Source organism: Atta colombica, unplaced genomic scaffold, assembly GCF_001594045.1.
Source record: "Atta colombica isolate Treedump-2 unplaced genomic scaffold, Acol1.0 scaffold39, whole genome shotgun sequence".
NCBI lineage: Eukaryota > Metazoa > Arthropoda > Insecta > Hymenoptera > Formicidae > Atta > Atta colombica.
Window position 1 is genome coordinate 627,325 of NW_017259498.1, and position 15,930 is coordinate 643,254.

The 15,930-nt window shown below is 38.0% G+C and overlaps 1 protein-coding gene across 1 annotated transcript in view; it reads right to left on the reverse strand.

Moving 5' to 3' along the window:
- The window catches only part of LOC108691098 (retinal homeobox protein Rx1-like), a 68,888-nt gene extending 66,167 nt beyond the window's left edge, over positions 1–2,721 (reverse strand). The window contains exon 1 of the mRNA XM_018198737.1: positions 2,547–2,721. Coding sequence (XP_018054226.1) covers positions 2,547–2,721 — 175 coding nt within the window. The remainder of the gene's footprint in view (positions 1–2,546) is intronic.
- Positions 2,722–15,930: the final 13,209 nt, after the last annotated feature.

Sequence of the window (15,930 nt, forward strand, 5' to 3'; positions counted from 1 at the left end):
GGAGAGAGAGAAACTAAGATTCTATTGAAAGATAATCATATCTAGTTAATCATATCTACTTTTAATAATTGTTCTATAATTTATATTCATGTTAACGCTTTTTATCTTTATGTTTAATTTTGTAATAAACATTTTATAATTTTATAATTTAATAAAAGATACGCATCTTATCTTTTTCTTTCTTGTCTTCTTTTTCTCTTTCTTAAAACAGGATTATATCAATATTAAATAGAATAATGAATAAAATATTTACATAAGATTTCTCTATGCTTATGGATCATATTCAAATTATTAATTATGTATCGCGATGATTAATATACGTATATTGTAGCTGCTATAAGTCTTCAGAAACATTAATCATCGACATATGGATCATGGCCATACGATAAAATGATATAGATGTTAATTATTTCGATGTGATAAAAATAAAGTTGCTGCGTCGTTAGAATAAATCTTTACCGTGAATGCAGTAAATACGGCGTAAATTAAATAATGCGGCTCATAAATGTCTCGTGAGAAGGTGAAGAAGTAGTATGCGATAAATTGATTTTATCAGTACGGTAAAAAATCACGCAACGAGCGTAATTATTCTCTAAATCTACATCTATCTATACCATTACATATTATTTCATTGGGTTAATTGGATTTATTAATTTTCGTCAATCGCAAAGTATATGTGTGTAAGTGCAATGTTATAATCTTGCCTCGATAAAATGAACGTGTAATTATAAATATTTCTTTTTAATTCTTGCTAGAAAGCCACTTAACGAACACATTTTAATTTCATAAAAAAAAGAACTGTTAAAACTTTCTAATGGAAAACTCTTTTAGTTTTTTATACATATTGTGTATGAGATAAAATGTAACACATATGTGCTTAGTTAAATGAAACGGCACAATAATTTTTCAATATTAAAATTAACTACCGTTTTGCAATAATATTCTAATAATTATATAATTTTCATTGCTTTGTAACAAATTGATAATCGCTGTTAATTTCATTATTGAATAATTATTGCTTCGCGTTACATATTTGAACGTCCAAATCATTGCCTTCATTCTATATTATGTTTTTCTCAAATTATTTTTCTTAAATTTATTCCTCGGAATGTAAAGAAATTGCTTTGTGACAAATTGATAACTGTTGTTAATTTCATCATTGAACAATTATTGCATCGCACTACATATTTGAATGTTCAAATCACTCCCTTAATTCCATTATGCTCTTCTCAATTATTTTTCTTAAATTTTGTTCTCGAAATATAAAGGACGTGTACATCGATCAAATGCAATCCCGGCGATAATTAATCGAAACTCGATCAAACCGCATTAACTAGTCGTAACGCAGCTGCCAGACAGGACTCGCAAAGCGGACTCGCGACGCTTGATCGTGTCTGTCAGGCAGGATGCAAGATTCAACAGACGGACAGCAGAATGGTTTAGTCTGCTAATCGAATTAGTCCGTAAATGCGAAAAAATAATCAGACCTCATGGAAAACTACATGCAGCCGTCGGTCGAAATTCAGTTAGGTTTTCTAGCAATTACGCTATTAAAGCGCTATTGATTTTTCGTTTTAGGGCAGTGATACCACAAGTTTATATCCAAATATACTCTCAACCAAACGTTACTTTCAAGCATTAATTCTCAAACGTGTCTAAAATTAAATAATTTCTTAAAAATCTTGTATATTTAAAAGAAATTAAAAACGATGATTTATTTAATAATTAATAAACGAATTTTAAACTGTATAATAAATTTTTAATTAATAACTGGATAGGATAATGAATAAGTGATTAATGATGGCGATTAATAAAATTATAGACAATATAATAATTGGATGAGGTGGATTGAAGTTGCATTATTATAATGAATTTCAAAAAATTTGTAACGGATTTCAGTAGCATTTTGTAATTAGGTATTTTGTAATTAGAAATCGGTATTTTACATGTCTCACGAAGAGGAAAGCTCAAGAAGTTGAGGAGTAACTTTTGCGTGAATCAATCCGACGGCTCGAGAAAATCATTTGCAGATTTGCGTTGCGTTAGTATAAGAATTTTGGCAGAAATTGCCAAGGAAAAAGGTTTCCATATTTGTATTAAATTAGCTGAGAGATCTAAACGTATCACGGATATATGTATACAACATTATGCTAATTATGTCATCTCAAATTAAATTTATGATAAATCAAAGACATTTCTAATATATCAATACTTTAGTTTAATTAATGTATGTCAAATTCTTCGCGAAATTATAAAATATAAAATGTCAGAATGCTAAAAGAAAAAGCTGCTATTTTAAAAGCTATTATTAAAAATTATTTTTTAATTTTAAAGGCGAAAAATAAACATTTAAAGCAGAGCTTCAACTTCGATAATATATTACTAATGTTATATAACAAGAGATCTGTTTTCTATAACTGAAATAGTATACACTTTTGAAACTTAAAGTGAAATAAGCATGATTGATATTTAGCAAAAGTGAAAGAATTCTAGTGCGGCCTAGAGAAATAAAAAGCAAATCTAAGATTACAGAAGTAAATAGGTACCGGTATTTTCTTGCGTGTCGCGACTAGTGTCCTCCATTTCCTGATGAGTCCTTTTATGACTGGCCAATCCGAGGATCGCGTCGATGCTGTGTCGCGGTGTACTGCTGGCCGGTTTTGGTAAAACGATGTCTTGACTATTCTGCGAAGCTGTGTCGACGAGCTGCTGGGAATCCATTGTTGGAAATTCGCTCAGCAGAATCTCCCCGGGGATTGCTTCGAGTCGGGATCACCACCCCCGTCGGTTAAAGATTTCGTGAGTGACTCTATGGATACACTAAAGCTCGACGATCGCACGACAAAATTCTTTGGCACACGTGTCCCTCACTGCGGAGCGCATTTCGGACAACATCACGCACTATTTGAGTTTGTCAGTCTCAGGGCAATGTTTATATAAAACTTAGGTGTCGTCAAATATCCGATTTATAAATTCTCTATAGATCTAAAAATTTTCTAGTCGTGTCAGAATGTTTAGCCTGTGTCAATCAATTAACGAGATCATGTCATTGGCTTGAACAATCGCGGAATCAAATTCAATCCTAGATGTACCCCAATGTTTGGTCTTTCTCGGAAAATTGAAACCTATTAAAAATATGAAATTAAATTTCGTAATGAATTTCCGTAGTCACACGTCACCTCTTCACAAGTCATAGTATAGATCATGGCACTTTTATCAACATTTTCTGTCAACACAGAACTGACCTGTCTCTTCTAATCATTCAGACAATAATAAGAGACGGATTTTTCATCTAAATTTTCCCAAGTATATATCACCAGTATCGGTCAGTTTTCAAAGGAGGAATATTTTGCTATTGTTTACTAACACCACATTGTCGTCCAAGAGCCGAGTCTTTTAATGATTTCTTGAATGGTCCGCATCCACCGTGATCGCCTACTTATCTCAGGAAAAGTGAAACTGTTTACAGGAAGAAACAGGTATTCCCTAATTTCTTGATAGAATGTCCGACTTGGTCCTCGCTCATTAACTTTCGCAGGCGCAGCAGATGCAGATGGCTAGGTAGAATCTTTCCCGTTAAAGTCGAAGCTCTTGAGCGTGCGTCGTGTCAACGAGGACTAGCCGGCCGTCGTCTACCAGGGTGGCCTTTGTTGCAGCTGTACACAACTACTCCCGAACCGAAGACTACTCGCCGGTGAAAGAGGTGGTCCGGGCACGAACCGCGTGGAGGCGTGGCTTGGCTCGACGAATCGGCGACGCCGTTCGCCGGGTTTGCGACCAATTGCGGCAGGGATCCGGGAACATGGCGAGATCAGTGGTACTCAACCGACGGATTTTCGAGGTAACCCTCTCTCCTGGACGGGGGTTGAGGAGGGTAGACGGGCTCCTATGACGCCGTACGCCACACCGCGCCGCGCCGCGCCGCGTCTCGTCCCCACTAAGGGTGTACGTGTGAACGTCACGAGAGTACGCTGTTGTGTGCGCCCATGTACCTGCGTTTGTACGAGTAAGTATACGTGTAAGGGACGAACACAGGACAAGCGAGTTGGTGCGCACACGCGCACCGCGAAGGGGTGGTTCACCTAAACAGAGGTGGATGGTACACACACGCGGCCGGAGTGGGTTGATTCTTGCGGCGGATTCTGGCATCCCCTGTAATTGCCAGAAATGAGGTAAAGCTTACCGCTTACGCCAAGCCTCCTACGCTTCTGGATGCCCCGCGGATCCGCGAGACCTTACGCGCCGCGCTTTTGTCTGCTCTGCGATTCACTCCTATGCGCATACTTGCGTCGTCACGGTCGTTTCGGCTCGTATAGCGACTCGCTTTCTCCTCATAAAAATTAAAACCGATGTAAATTGCAAATTTGATGAATTTAACTTTTCATGTTGGCACATGAAAATCAATGTTTATCCGTGACATTGGGAATCCAGAGACATTACTAAAGTTTTTGCGGAAAGTATTTTGGAGAAACTGATATGATTTAACACATTTGAAATGACTTTTCCGATAACAAAGTATTTATTTCTGTAAACAACTGTTTACCGCGGTGAATTAACAAACAAAAATATTATTCCTACATGGACAATATTTAAAATTTAGTACGATATATTAAAATAGAGCCTCATTTATTTTATTGGCCGCAGTCAAAGTATTAGTATATTTACATAATATTATGCATTACATTAATGATTGTGTATGTATATAGTATAGCGCCATATGTGCATACAATTTCGACACATAGAAATGTCACAAGTTCAAATAAATTCTCTCGTTTAAAAACAAATATTATGTCTGTAGATTCGCGATTATTATCGGGGTTATATGCTAAAGGCATTTTTATCAATTTCACAATTTAATGTCGTTATTGTTTATTTAGTTATCAAAGCTATCTTGAGCCAATTCGCGGATGCACTCAATATTATCGCTCGTACGATAAGACGGGAATTTATTTTGGTGAAAACAATTTTATAGCGTTTTCAAGCAGAATTTTTTTTCTGTTTTACCGTTATTTCCTTCCGCAAACTCCCAAAATTAGCTTCGCGACAAAGAGACGAGAAGTGAACGTTTTCCGGTTATCAGAATGGCGGATCCACGTTGGAAATTGTTTCTTTTTTTTTTTTGAGAGAGAGCGGCGCGCCGGCCGAAAACCGTGCGCACAAAACGAATCCCCGTTTCCCATTCCACGTTCGATTCCGCGTATCGTCGTTACCATTTGGCGTTTTAGCCCGGGGGGAAGTGTACGCCCACAAAACCGCGCCACAAAAGATATCCGCCTGTAGCGAAACAGTAGCTACTCAAAATCGATCCGGCTAAATCGAGGCAAATTATACGTTGCGGAGAGAGTGCTTGCGCTCGCGCGTTTCTCTTCCGTTATAGAAAAGACTAAAAGACTCCCGCGTGCGTGTGCTCGTTCGCGCGCGACCGTGGCCGAGCCACGTCGCCGAAAATGCGCCACCATTGTAATCGAATTGTATATGTATGCATTGCATACCGATCGCGAAAAAGAACCAACGCTCAGCGCGAGGATGAATCACAACGGTGACAGTATCGATATTGCGTTTGCTCATCATTCACGCGTTTACGATCGTGTTTATCACGCGTGGGCTTCAGAAAGGAAGAATAATCTGCAAAATGTAAAAAAAAAATAAATTAAAAAGTTTCAATCTAAGTAGTAAGAATTCTTTTTCTCTTTTTTTTGTCTTTTCTCCTTTCTCTATTCTTCGATAGATCTCTTAGTTTGGAAAGTACAAAACGTATAGACCGCTATTTTATTTGTATCATGTCTATATACTTTTCAAAAAATTGGCAATATACCATTTGATAGAGCAAAGCTTCAAGAATCTATTTTTTTAATTATAATTATTTTTAACAGAATTATGTGCAATTAGGGTTACAATAAAATGCTTTTTTTTATTTAATCCACCAACTCAGTAACAAAAAATCGTAGAAATACTTAATATAATGATTTTGTAGGGAAAATTTTAATATATTCAATAATTTTTTTTGACTAAGTACCTACATGACAAACCCACAAGTAAGAAAAAAATTTTCCGTTTTTTCTGGTTCATAGTTTTCTATATGTAGGAATTATCCTCCAACTCATAGAGAAACTTAAAAAACATAATGATTTTCCAAAAAAATGTTTTAAACTTAAAATCCCTTTTTTAAATTTAAACTTTATTCATTTTTAACGAAATTATAGCATAAATTTTATAGTTCGTAACGCATCGATCTAACACACTACGAATTTTCTAAACTTATTCAATATCTATTTGTATTTAGTAAACAAGAAAAAGAAAAAAATAATTCTTTCTTTATCTCATTATTATAACAATGTGTGTCTTTTGAAAATCATAGTGTAATTTCAAATATAATTTCTCAGCCTATTCTAGTCATGTCTTAATCACGATTGCTGTCTCTCCAATTTTCGGCCGGAGACTCCGACTTTTTAACGAATTTCCGTTTTTACGGAAAATATCTCCGGTAAACCGTAAAAATTTTGATGAGCTTTTTTAGGTGCATACGTCGATTTTCTTTCAGTTTTAAAAAGAAATTTCCGGTCGAAGGATCAGATCTAGTGACCTTTCTTTTAAAGAACGCGAGACAGAAACAATTTTGATAGTGGCAATCGATATCCGACAGGATAGCGAGATCTCCGGGAGAAGAGTTCTCTAGTGGAATACTAACAATTAGAAAGGTGGCAACCGTGGTTTTTATTGTTACTCTCGCACAGTAGTTAAAAAAGATTAATGACTGAATTTGTTATCAATATAAGTCGGTAACATTTCATTAAATAACGCCATTTTTAAATTCGAGGATGAAACAGAAAAGAGAAAATCGAAACTCGACAAATTGGTTTCAGTTTAATTAATTAAAGCAATATGTTTGTTTCAATATGTCGCGTTTCAAAGGTTGCATTGAGGCAATATTCCCACGTGCTTTCTCGAGCGCGTATTATGTTCGCACACGCGCGCGAATATCCCGTGAACAAATTTTTTCGACAATACCGTTTTCATCGACGCCAAATCTGCACTACGAATCTGGCTCGCAGCCCTCGTGGAGCCGGTCAGACGAGCGAGGAAAGCTTTTAGGTCCCGCAGAAATCAGATCACGAGTTGCATTTAACCGGATCCCACTTACCGCGATAAATATCTCGACGGAGGGATCGACCTGTGTTAGATCGACGCGTTTATTCCGTGGCCGTTTCGTCTCGACTTTGCTTTTCCGGTACACTCAGCTCCAGTTTTAGCTAATTTTCCAGACAAAGAGAGATAGTGGTCTTCAGGCGTATACTTTTAAGAGATCCCCGGGGTAAAGCCAGGTAGCTGCTCCCGTTAAACGTTTCGACTTAACCGAAACACTGACGACTAACGATTTTTTTTTGAGAAAATCGGAGCTACGGCGCATATAATTTTATGTTACGCAGAGAGACACAAAGGAATTTTAATTATTGAAATTTAAAAAACAAGACATTTTTCCAAAACAAAACTTCTTGAACAAGAAATCCTAACATGTATATCTTTTAAAGATAATTTTAAAAAATGAGAAATGTTGAAAAGTTATAATAATTTAAAGTAAAAATAATATATTAATTTAATAAATTTATTAAGAAAAATGTATAGCTTTTTTATAGAAGATATTGTTCAAGTAAAGATAAATTTTTGTATGTACTTATAAGATTAATATTTCTATGAATTATAATAAAATTTTAAATAATATCTTAATTTTAATTGAAGAGAAAGTTAATGAATTTCTCGTTTATATTTTTTGTTATAATTGCATAATTTGTTGGTACTTGTTGATTTTTTGTAAGCCAGGGGATTAATTATCAATTAAGTTAAATAATTATTCGATATTTTCATGCCGTCGAAGGAAATCTCATCTGCATGAATGCGCTGCGTTCTTCAGAATAAAAGACATTCGACACCATGTCAAAGCGACGTTTGAAATTGTAGAAAAACTCGCTATTCTCCTCCTATCATCCTCGATCTATCGGTAAACGAATCGAAAATTACCGTAAATTCGGCTTCTGTGTATCCAGATTTTCCCATTTGATACTTGTCGACTATGTCATTGTGGCGTGCTCTTAGATCCGCCATCGGTTCCTATCGGTCGTTTTCACAATGGCGCGTGTCCGGCCGTCGAAAAGAGCAACGTCGTGGCCTCGAATGCATGCTTCTTTCGAAAACTGTTTGCAAATCTGACGCGAGTATAGAAGAAGCGACGGAGGCACAAAGGAAGGACCGCTCTTCGTGTTCATTCTTCAACTGTACCGTACCGCGAGTGCAGCTGTCCGCACGGATCTGTGATGATCAAGATAAGTCTAATTTCGTTTCGGCGGCTCAAGCTTGAAAATCCGCCCCAATTTTCTCTCTTGAGATCCTCCTTTCTTCTTGTCTTCGCTGCTTCTTCCCCACCTCTTTCTCTTATAAAGACTCTTCTCTTGAGGTGCGAATCGAGAAGGAGCGTGGAATAAAAGACGAGACTCCGGGGTGCAGTTTCCATTTCTGGAGCGAGCCCACCGCGAAATTCACGGATCTTGTCGATTCGACACGAGAGAGCTTGTTTGGCCACGGTAGCCGTTTTCGTTTCTATTATAAAGCGGTCAGACGGATTTCACGACAGGTTTTGGGAAAACTCGCAGCGGGTGGCGCTCTTTGAGGTCGGATCTGCGGATTACTACCGCCTAAGCCGTTGTGTACAACGGGCGCACAAGTGAGGTGCACGCTGTGCGAAGGTTCTATTCGAAGATTGGCTCGTGCACAGCGCCTCACTTACGAGAGAGAAAGAGAGAGAAAGAGATAGAGGAAATGGATGTTTCCCTGAAGCGAGTTGTCTCGAAAGAGATTTCTCAGCGAACTAAATAATAACGCGGACAATTAGCGTACATCGAACGCAAAAGATTCTAATGTCGGGATAGTTCAAGGTGCCCTTTTCCTCCTTTTAAGCCGAATGTCTCGAGACGTGTATGCGCCTTTCAATTATCCGACATTTCTATCGACACAAAGAGAAAATTTTGACAGTTCCTATCCCACGTAAAAAAGAAAGAAAAAAAGCAAAATATCAAATATCGCGGTGTGACAGGCAGCGTTATTACTAGCCATGGTGAGAACCGCTGGGACTGCATATCCAGAGAGCAAATTACGTTTGCAGCCCACAGGACAGAGCGGCGCATCTCTCTGTCCCTCTCTCCATGCAGCGCGCATTTGCTTCGTCCGATCTCTGCTTTCCACTGTCTCTCTCTCTCTCTCTCTCTCTCTCTCTCTCTCTCTCTCTCTCTCTCTCTCTCTCCTCGCTATCTCTGTTCGACTTCACTTGCTCTGTTTTCTTCTTTCTGCTTGCTATCCAGTTCTTCCTCTTGCTTCATCCTCTCTCTCTCTTTCTCTCTCTCTCTCTCTCTCTCTCTCTCTCTCTCTCTCTCTCTCTCTGTCTCTTTCTCTGGCTGGATCTCTCCCGCTCCTCCTCCGGCGGCTCCGCCGTGGTACTCCAGCTTAATTAACTGTGTATACACTGCAGTCAACTCCTACCGTTGTCTTGCTCCCGCCAATTGGAGCTCGGGCCCGAGTCCTCTCGTACCTCCACACGCCCGCAACGTCGACACACGCCGGGGGTATCCTCCGTTTAATTCTCGCGGCATGATTTCATCAAGTCAACCATCTCTGTGCTATCTCGCTCGCTCCTTTTCTCTCTGTTTCTCTCCTTCTCCCTTCCTCCCTCTCTCTCTTTCTGTCTCTCTCTCTCTCTCTCTCTCTCTCTCTCTCTCTCTTTCTCTGTTTCTCTTCCTCTTCGTTTCTCATTCGTGCAGTAACTTCTCATTTTAGGAGCACCTCACGGCCTTTACAACCGTGACGAAGATTATCGTTACCGTAACGAGATAATCCAATGTGCAATTTAGCGTCGATTATTGTACATTTTATCGGCTCGCACATGAATTAATGTCTATGAAGCGACAGAATAAATCGCAAGAACGAGCTGCAACGGTCTATAAATTTTATTAGCTCTTATACATGATTCTTTCATTGGTTAGATCGACGCGATGTTCTTTTGTACGTCGAATTAGCGGAAGCTCGTGAGTGAAGCGTGCTTGAATTTTCAGTGAGTGCGGGATGTGAATTGGAATTGCGAAATTCATTGAATAAAGCCTCTACGTTTCTCATTAGAGTCGTCTATGTAGATCAAAGCCTCGTTATTCCCAATTAAATAGCGGCGAATTTGTGGATAAGCGGTCCGACAAGAGAATAGTCGCGTTTACAGTCTCTATTATGAAAGATTCTCAAATTTTGTGAAATTATTTTCTTATTTCTTCTTTAAAAATTTATCATTGTCAAATTTTTATCAGTAGCCGAAAACCGTAGCATGGAAAAGTTTTTCGTAATGAAAAGTTAACATATATGGTAATTTGGATCAAGGGCAGAAAATGAAGTATCAAGCGTGTCATGATTGTAGCATTTAACTCTAATTTCTTTGTGTCCGACGAAAATTAATTACACAGAGTTATGTTAACACTCATTGCGCCGTAATGAAATGCGATTTTAAGGATATTATTCGAGATTGGGTTATTATTTTTTGACGAACACAAGTGCTTGAGTCTGCAATATACGTCCTAATTATGGCAAGATGCGTCCTTAATGTTCACAATGTCCACATGTAATGAGTACGAATAACAATAAATTGGCGAGATTAGTCAGCTTAGATTGTGACCTCATGGCCGCATGAGCCCGGGCGTGAAAAATGCTCGCTGTCGTGATGCATACGTGAACGGCTATTTCGGCGCGCCCTGCGAATTCGCCGAATTGTGCGAAGCAACGCAAAATAAACTCGTGTTAAACGACGTGGAAGCCACCACGGTGCTTCTGCGCTATGCCATCCTGACGCTCCATGAAAGCGCGGTGAAATCTCTTCGACGCCGGCGTCGCTCGGTCGCTCTCGCCCACCTCCCTGCCCTCGGTCGTTTCGTCGCGATGAAGACAGGGAGGACGCGCGGTGGTGGCGTGCGGGCACAGGCGAGGAGGAGGGGAAGGACGATTTGGCGTGTACAAAAAGCACAAAATTAAATTTCGCTCCCCTCGCGTACGCAATATACGAGCCTTGGTTATACGCCAGCCTGGAGATGGGGGGACGTGAGGTCTCTCCTCTCCAATGGCGTTTAGCGGTACGTTAACTATCATTCGGTCTCGCCCTGGGGCCAATTCGCTAACCCGTGTTTACCGATGCCCAGGGCGCTGTTAAATAAACTACGGGGACCATAGACCTGGGGTCAGGCAGCCGTACGCGCGATTAAAAGCGTAGCCGAGAGAAAGTAATGCCGGGCGGATACACAGCACAGTCGAAAGATTGAGAATCGGGATCGGGAGAGAACGACAGAGATATTCTGTCATCTAAAATCGCATCTATCCTGGGACTCGGAATTTATAGAGATCCGATATCCAGAAGGCTCGGCGATCTATTCGAAAAACTAAATGAATTAATTTTACAAGCAAACTATTAAAGTCATAATGTCAATATATTATATTCAATTTGAGTAATTTTTAATCATTCCTAGTAAGTCACTTTACCGCTTTTACGTCATTAATTTAATTAAAACAGTGAAATTAAACAATTCAACTTAAGAAATGTACTTTTACTTAACAATAAGATTGGAAATAAGACCGTTTATGTTAAATACATTACTTTGAATACGAAGCGCCACTACGATCTGAATGTTAAGATGTTGACCATTCTATATATTTATTTAATGAATGAAATTAAATGAATTAATTTCGGCACGCAATTATTATTTCTGAAATGGCGCTTCGTATTTAAAGTAATGTATCTAACATAAACGATCTTATTTCCAATTATTGTTTATACACGCTCGCCTGCGTAACTCTATATATATTGCGAAGAATATTGCTAAAATCTCGATAGTCTAAAGGCTTAGGCCGCTCGCATGGAATGCAAAAGATTCGAGTTCGGCCGAGGCAATATTTTTCGCAATAAGTTTATTACAGTTTTTTGAGATTAAATTTGGGAAATTTTGGGGGATTATTAATATTTCAAATTGATTGCGTTGAAAGTCCAACACATATCAGCAATTATTATTTCTGAAATTAATTCACTTAAATGAATATATAGAATAGTTCAACATCTTAACATTCAAATCGCTTCATATTTAAACTTTTACTTAAACTTAAATTTTATTATTTACTAATTAGTAAGTAAGTGCATACGTTAATATGGATGTTATGTTTACTTAGAAACTAAGCAATTTGAAATGGGTTGATTATTTTTTAATCACAAATTTTGTATTCGAATAATATATTTTAACAAACTTGGAAGTGAAAAAGAAAAGACAAGATGTTGTTCAATTTAGGAATGGTTTAAATTTAATATTTAACTATTGAATTATTATTAATCATTTCTATTATTTTATAGATTAATTTTAAATTTTTTGTGCAAAAAATAGGAGTCTGAAATTTTTTTATTTATTTTGATAATTAATATTTGATTTACCGTCACTTTTTTATTTTTATAGCAATTTATTCGCTTGTTTTTAGTAAGAAATATTGATACTTCTAATATTAAATTGCGAAAAATGTATGTGTAAAAAATTTGCTAAAAATTAATAGATAATAAAAAACGATAATGCATTGACATCGCAATTAAATATAGATATATATATATATTTTTTTTTATTGTGATCTATGTTATTTATTGCATTCGGATGCGAGAAATAGAATATAATATGTAAGCATGGCAGTAGGAAACATGTAGATACTATAATAGCAAAGATGTTGGATATGAAGAAGTCTACGCTTAAACGTTATCAGATTTAAAATCGATTACGACCAGCCTTTATCTTAAAATCGGATCGCTGCAGATGGACCACCCTTGCTTCCTGCTGCGTACATATGCCCAGGATACATGGCAGAACTAGGTGAGGCGTGCGCTGGAAGTTGCAACGTATTTATCTCTGTTGGATACCTTTGTAGCCGATACGGGAGTACCCTTTCGGGCCATGTGTTCCGTTTACTAACTTTCCTCTCGTTCTCTCTTTAGCCACAGACGTTGCTAATAGCATACTAATAATAATCACCTCACGAAATAGTTGCATGCGTTAGCAAATATTAAGAATAAATAAGAAATACTTGTAATTATTACAAAATTTTTATAAGCATTAATTATATCTCATGACTATTTAAAATTATAGTAAACGTGGTATATAAAAGTAAATTGCTTCATCAAAGTAATATCAGAAGAATTTTTGTCAAACGTTTTGTCTGAACAATTTGTAAGTAAAGTATATACGTATTTAGATATTTAAAAAGCCTCAAACGTTTAATTAAAATTTGTTATATCTGCGTCGCGTTATTATCAGAGAAATATTAAAATATGACTTAATATAGAATGTTAGACGTTTAATATTATTACGTACATATATATTTTTTATTATATCTTATATTATACTTATATTCATTAATTTATAACAATTTATGGCAATAAAAAGTTTTATTCCAAGATAGGATATCACGAATATATACTGTTTCGCAATATCGATTATTGCGCAAAATGGCTAACTAATAATTCTTAAGTTAGTGACTTGAACGAGGACCAATGTTTCTCTTCTTCGAATGACTCCTGCCTCTCAACCAAGTGTGAAAACTTCACACCGCGGTTAGTAGTTGCTCCATCTTTTCCTTTTTCTTTTTCAATCCCCGTCGTCACCGAGGACTCCCACCTTAAAACTCCTTTATCCAGGATACGTGGTGCATGGCTGACTCAAATCCCGGCGCAGTTGTGTATCGGAATTCGTGGAAGGCGCGCGGATAAAACGAGGTGAGACGAGCGAGCGAGCGAGCGGGCGAGCAGGCGAGCGAGCGCCCTACGCCAGCCATGTTTGCGGGTTTATAAATTGGGTTCGGCGCTGGGGATTTTTCTATTAGGACAAAATTGGTTCTTTCAACCGCCACCAGAGCGGTCGGCCCTCCCTCGATCCCTCCCTTCCATCGATCCATACTCTTCCATACTCGCCGCGACTCGTCGATCCTCCCTCTTTTTCCCTCTTACTCTCGTATGTACCCTCTCATCCTATTCCTTCTTTTCTTCTCTCTTGCCCGATCCCGAGCACTTCCATCTTCGTTCTCCTTGTCACGTTCTCTTCGTCTCTTTTGCGCGACTGAGAATCAAGGGGATGATAGGTGATTTGCCAGGGGCTGGTGTACCGGTCCGGGAGAAGGGCAGGATACGCGGGAGGGCAGGACGCGCTACGGGGGAGGGATGCTCGTGGCAGCTCTCAAAAGTCGATATTTCCGTCACCGGTGTTATCGATGTTTCCTACATTCTGTGTCCAGCGTCACCATAAACGAGGTTACCGATCAAAGTGGCGCCGGCGTCGTCGCCATGGCGTTTCTCTTAGCTGAATAGGTGAACGCGGATGTTGTTACGTCGACGACTTCGTTCGTCGGAATTGGGATAATGCAGCACATGGATTATGTTATCAGAGATTATGGTTTATATTATCGAAACTAATTGTTGCGTTAAACGCAAATGTAATTTTCATACGCGTCATCATGCACGCGTTAGGGCTTCCTACTTGCCGTTCTATGTTAAGCATTCACGATCAACATTAAATCATAAAACAGTTTGATCGATCTTTACTTTTGTACTTTTACTTTTGAAAAAAATATTTAAGATATTTGATCGATTATCCGACTATTATAACAGATTATAAGGAATGTCACCCTTGATCTGCAGTCTCGCGTTGCGAGAAATATAAAGAAAATAATTAACAATAAGAATGTTGACGTTAGTTCAATACGCGATTAAATAGGAAAATGCCTTATTTGATCTGAAGTAGATGAGATAGATTAGTGTTTAATAATAATAATAATATCGGTGTGAATTTATGTATATGTATACATATGAATACGAGTAAACAATAAACACAAAGTATCAACTATATTAATTGGAAGCGAGCTGTCTTACAAAGAACGCAATTATAAACATGCATGAAATAAAAGCATAAATAATTGCTACTTTCGCGATTTTGTGAGACCTATCGACACGAAGGAATTTAGAATCGCAGCAACTTAAACAACGTGTCTCGTTAATTTCGTCGCTCGCACTTAGCGCGAGCAGTTTCCAATAAGAAAATTTAATTAACCACGCACTCCGCTCGGGCAGGAATTAATTAGATCTCGTCGTGCAATTAATGGGACGCGATTGTTCGCGATACTCGAGCTTAAGTGACGCCTGCCACTATCCCTCTCTGTCCTCCTCACTCGTCCCGGGGCTCTAATTAGCCATCGCCATTTTTCCATCGGGCGCCCCATTATCGGCCATTGAGGAGGCAAGAGCGGGGCAAGCCGGAATAGAAGTTTAATGAAGTTTACCGCGGCAACGAGATGATTTCACGAATACCCCCGAAATGGGAACGCACCCATTTCACGATGTCATAAACCCGATGTGACGTGCAACGACGACCGAATCGACCGCATTTATCACCGTAATCGGTAAAACGATTGGCGGGTCTCCGCGTAAATCACGCTCGTGTTTTCTCGAAACGATTCTTCCCAGGTAGCATTTTGCGAGCGGGTAATAACGATTCTGGTAATAGCGGTCGTCGCGGTTCCATTTGCTTCTCGTCGTGAATTTGCGTTTGCAATTTTATCACACCGACGCGACGTTATATTTTCGCTTATCCCTTTTTGCATAATTCTACGTCTTTACATGAATCTCTTCTTTACTGAATATTTCATTATCTTGCACATTCCTATTGCATTAAATTAACTGTAGTGCAATTATAATAACTAATAATTAATTACTGATGTGATAAAAAAAACTATCTTAAATTAACGACTAATATAAATTTTTTTATTTTATTCCAAAATTTATATTTTATATTTTTACAAAATATGAATTGTAAATTATTATATAATATATATAAATTT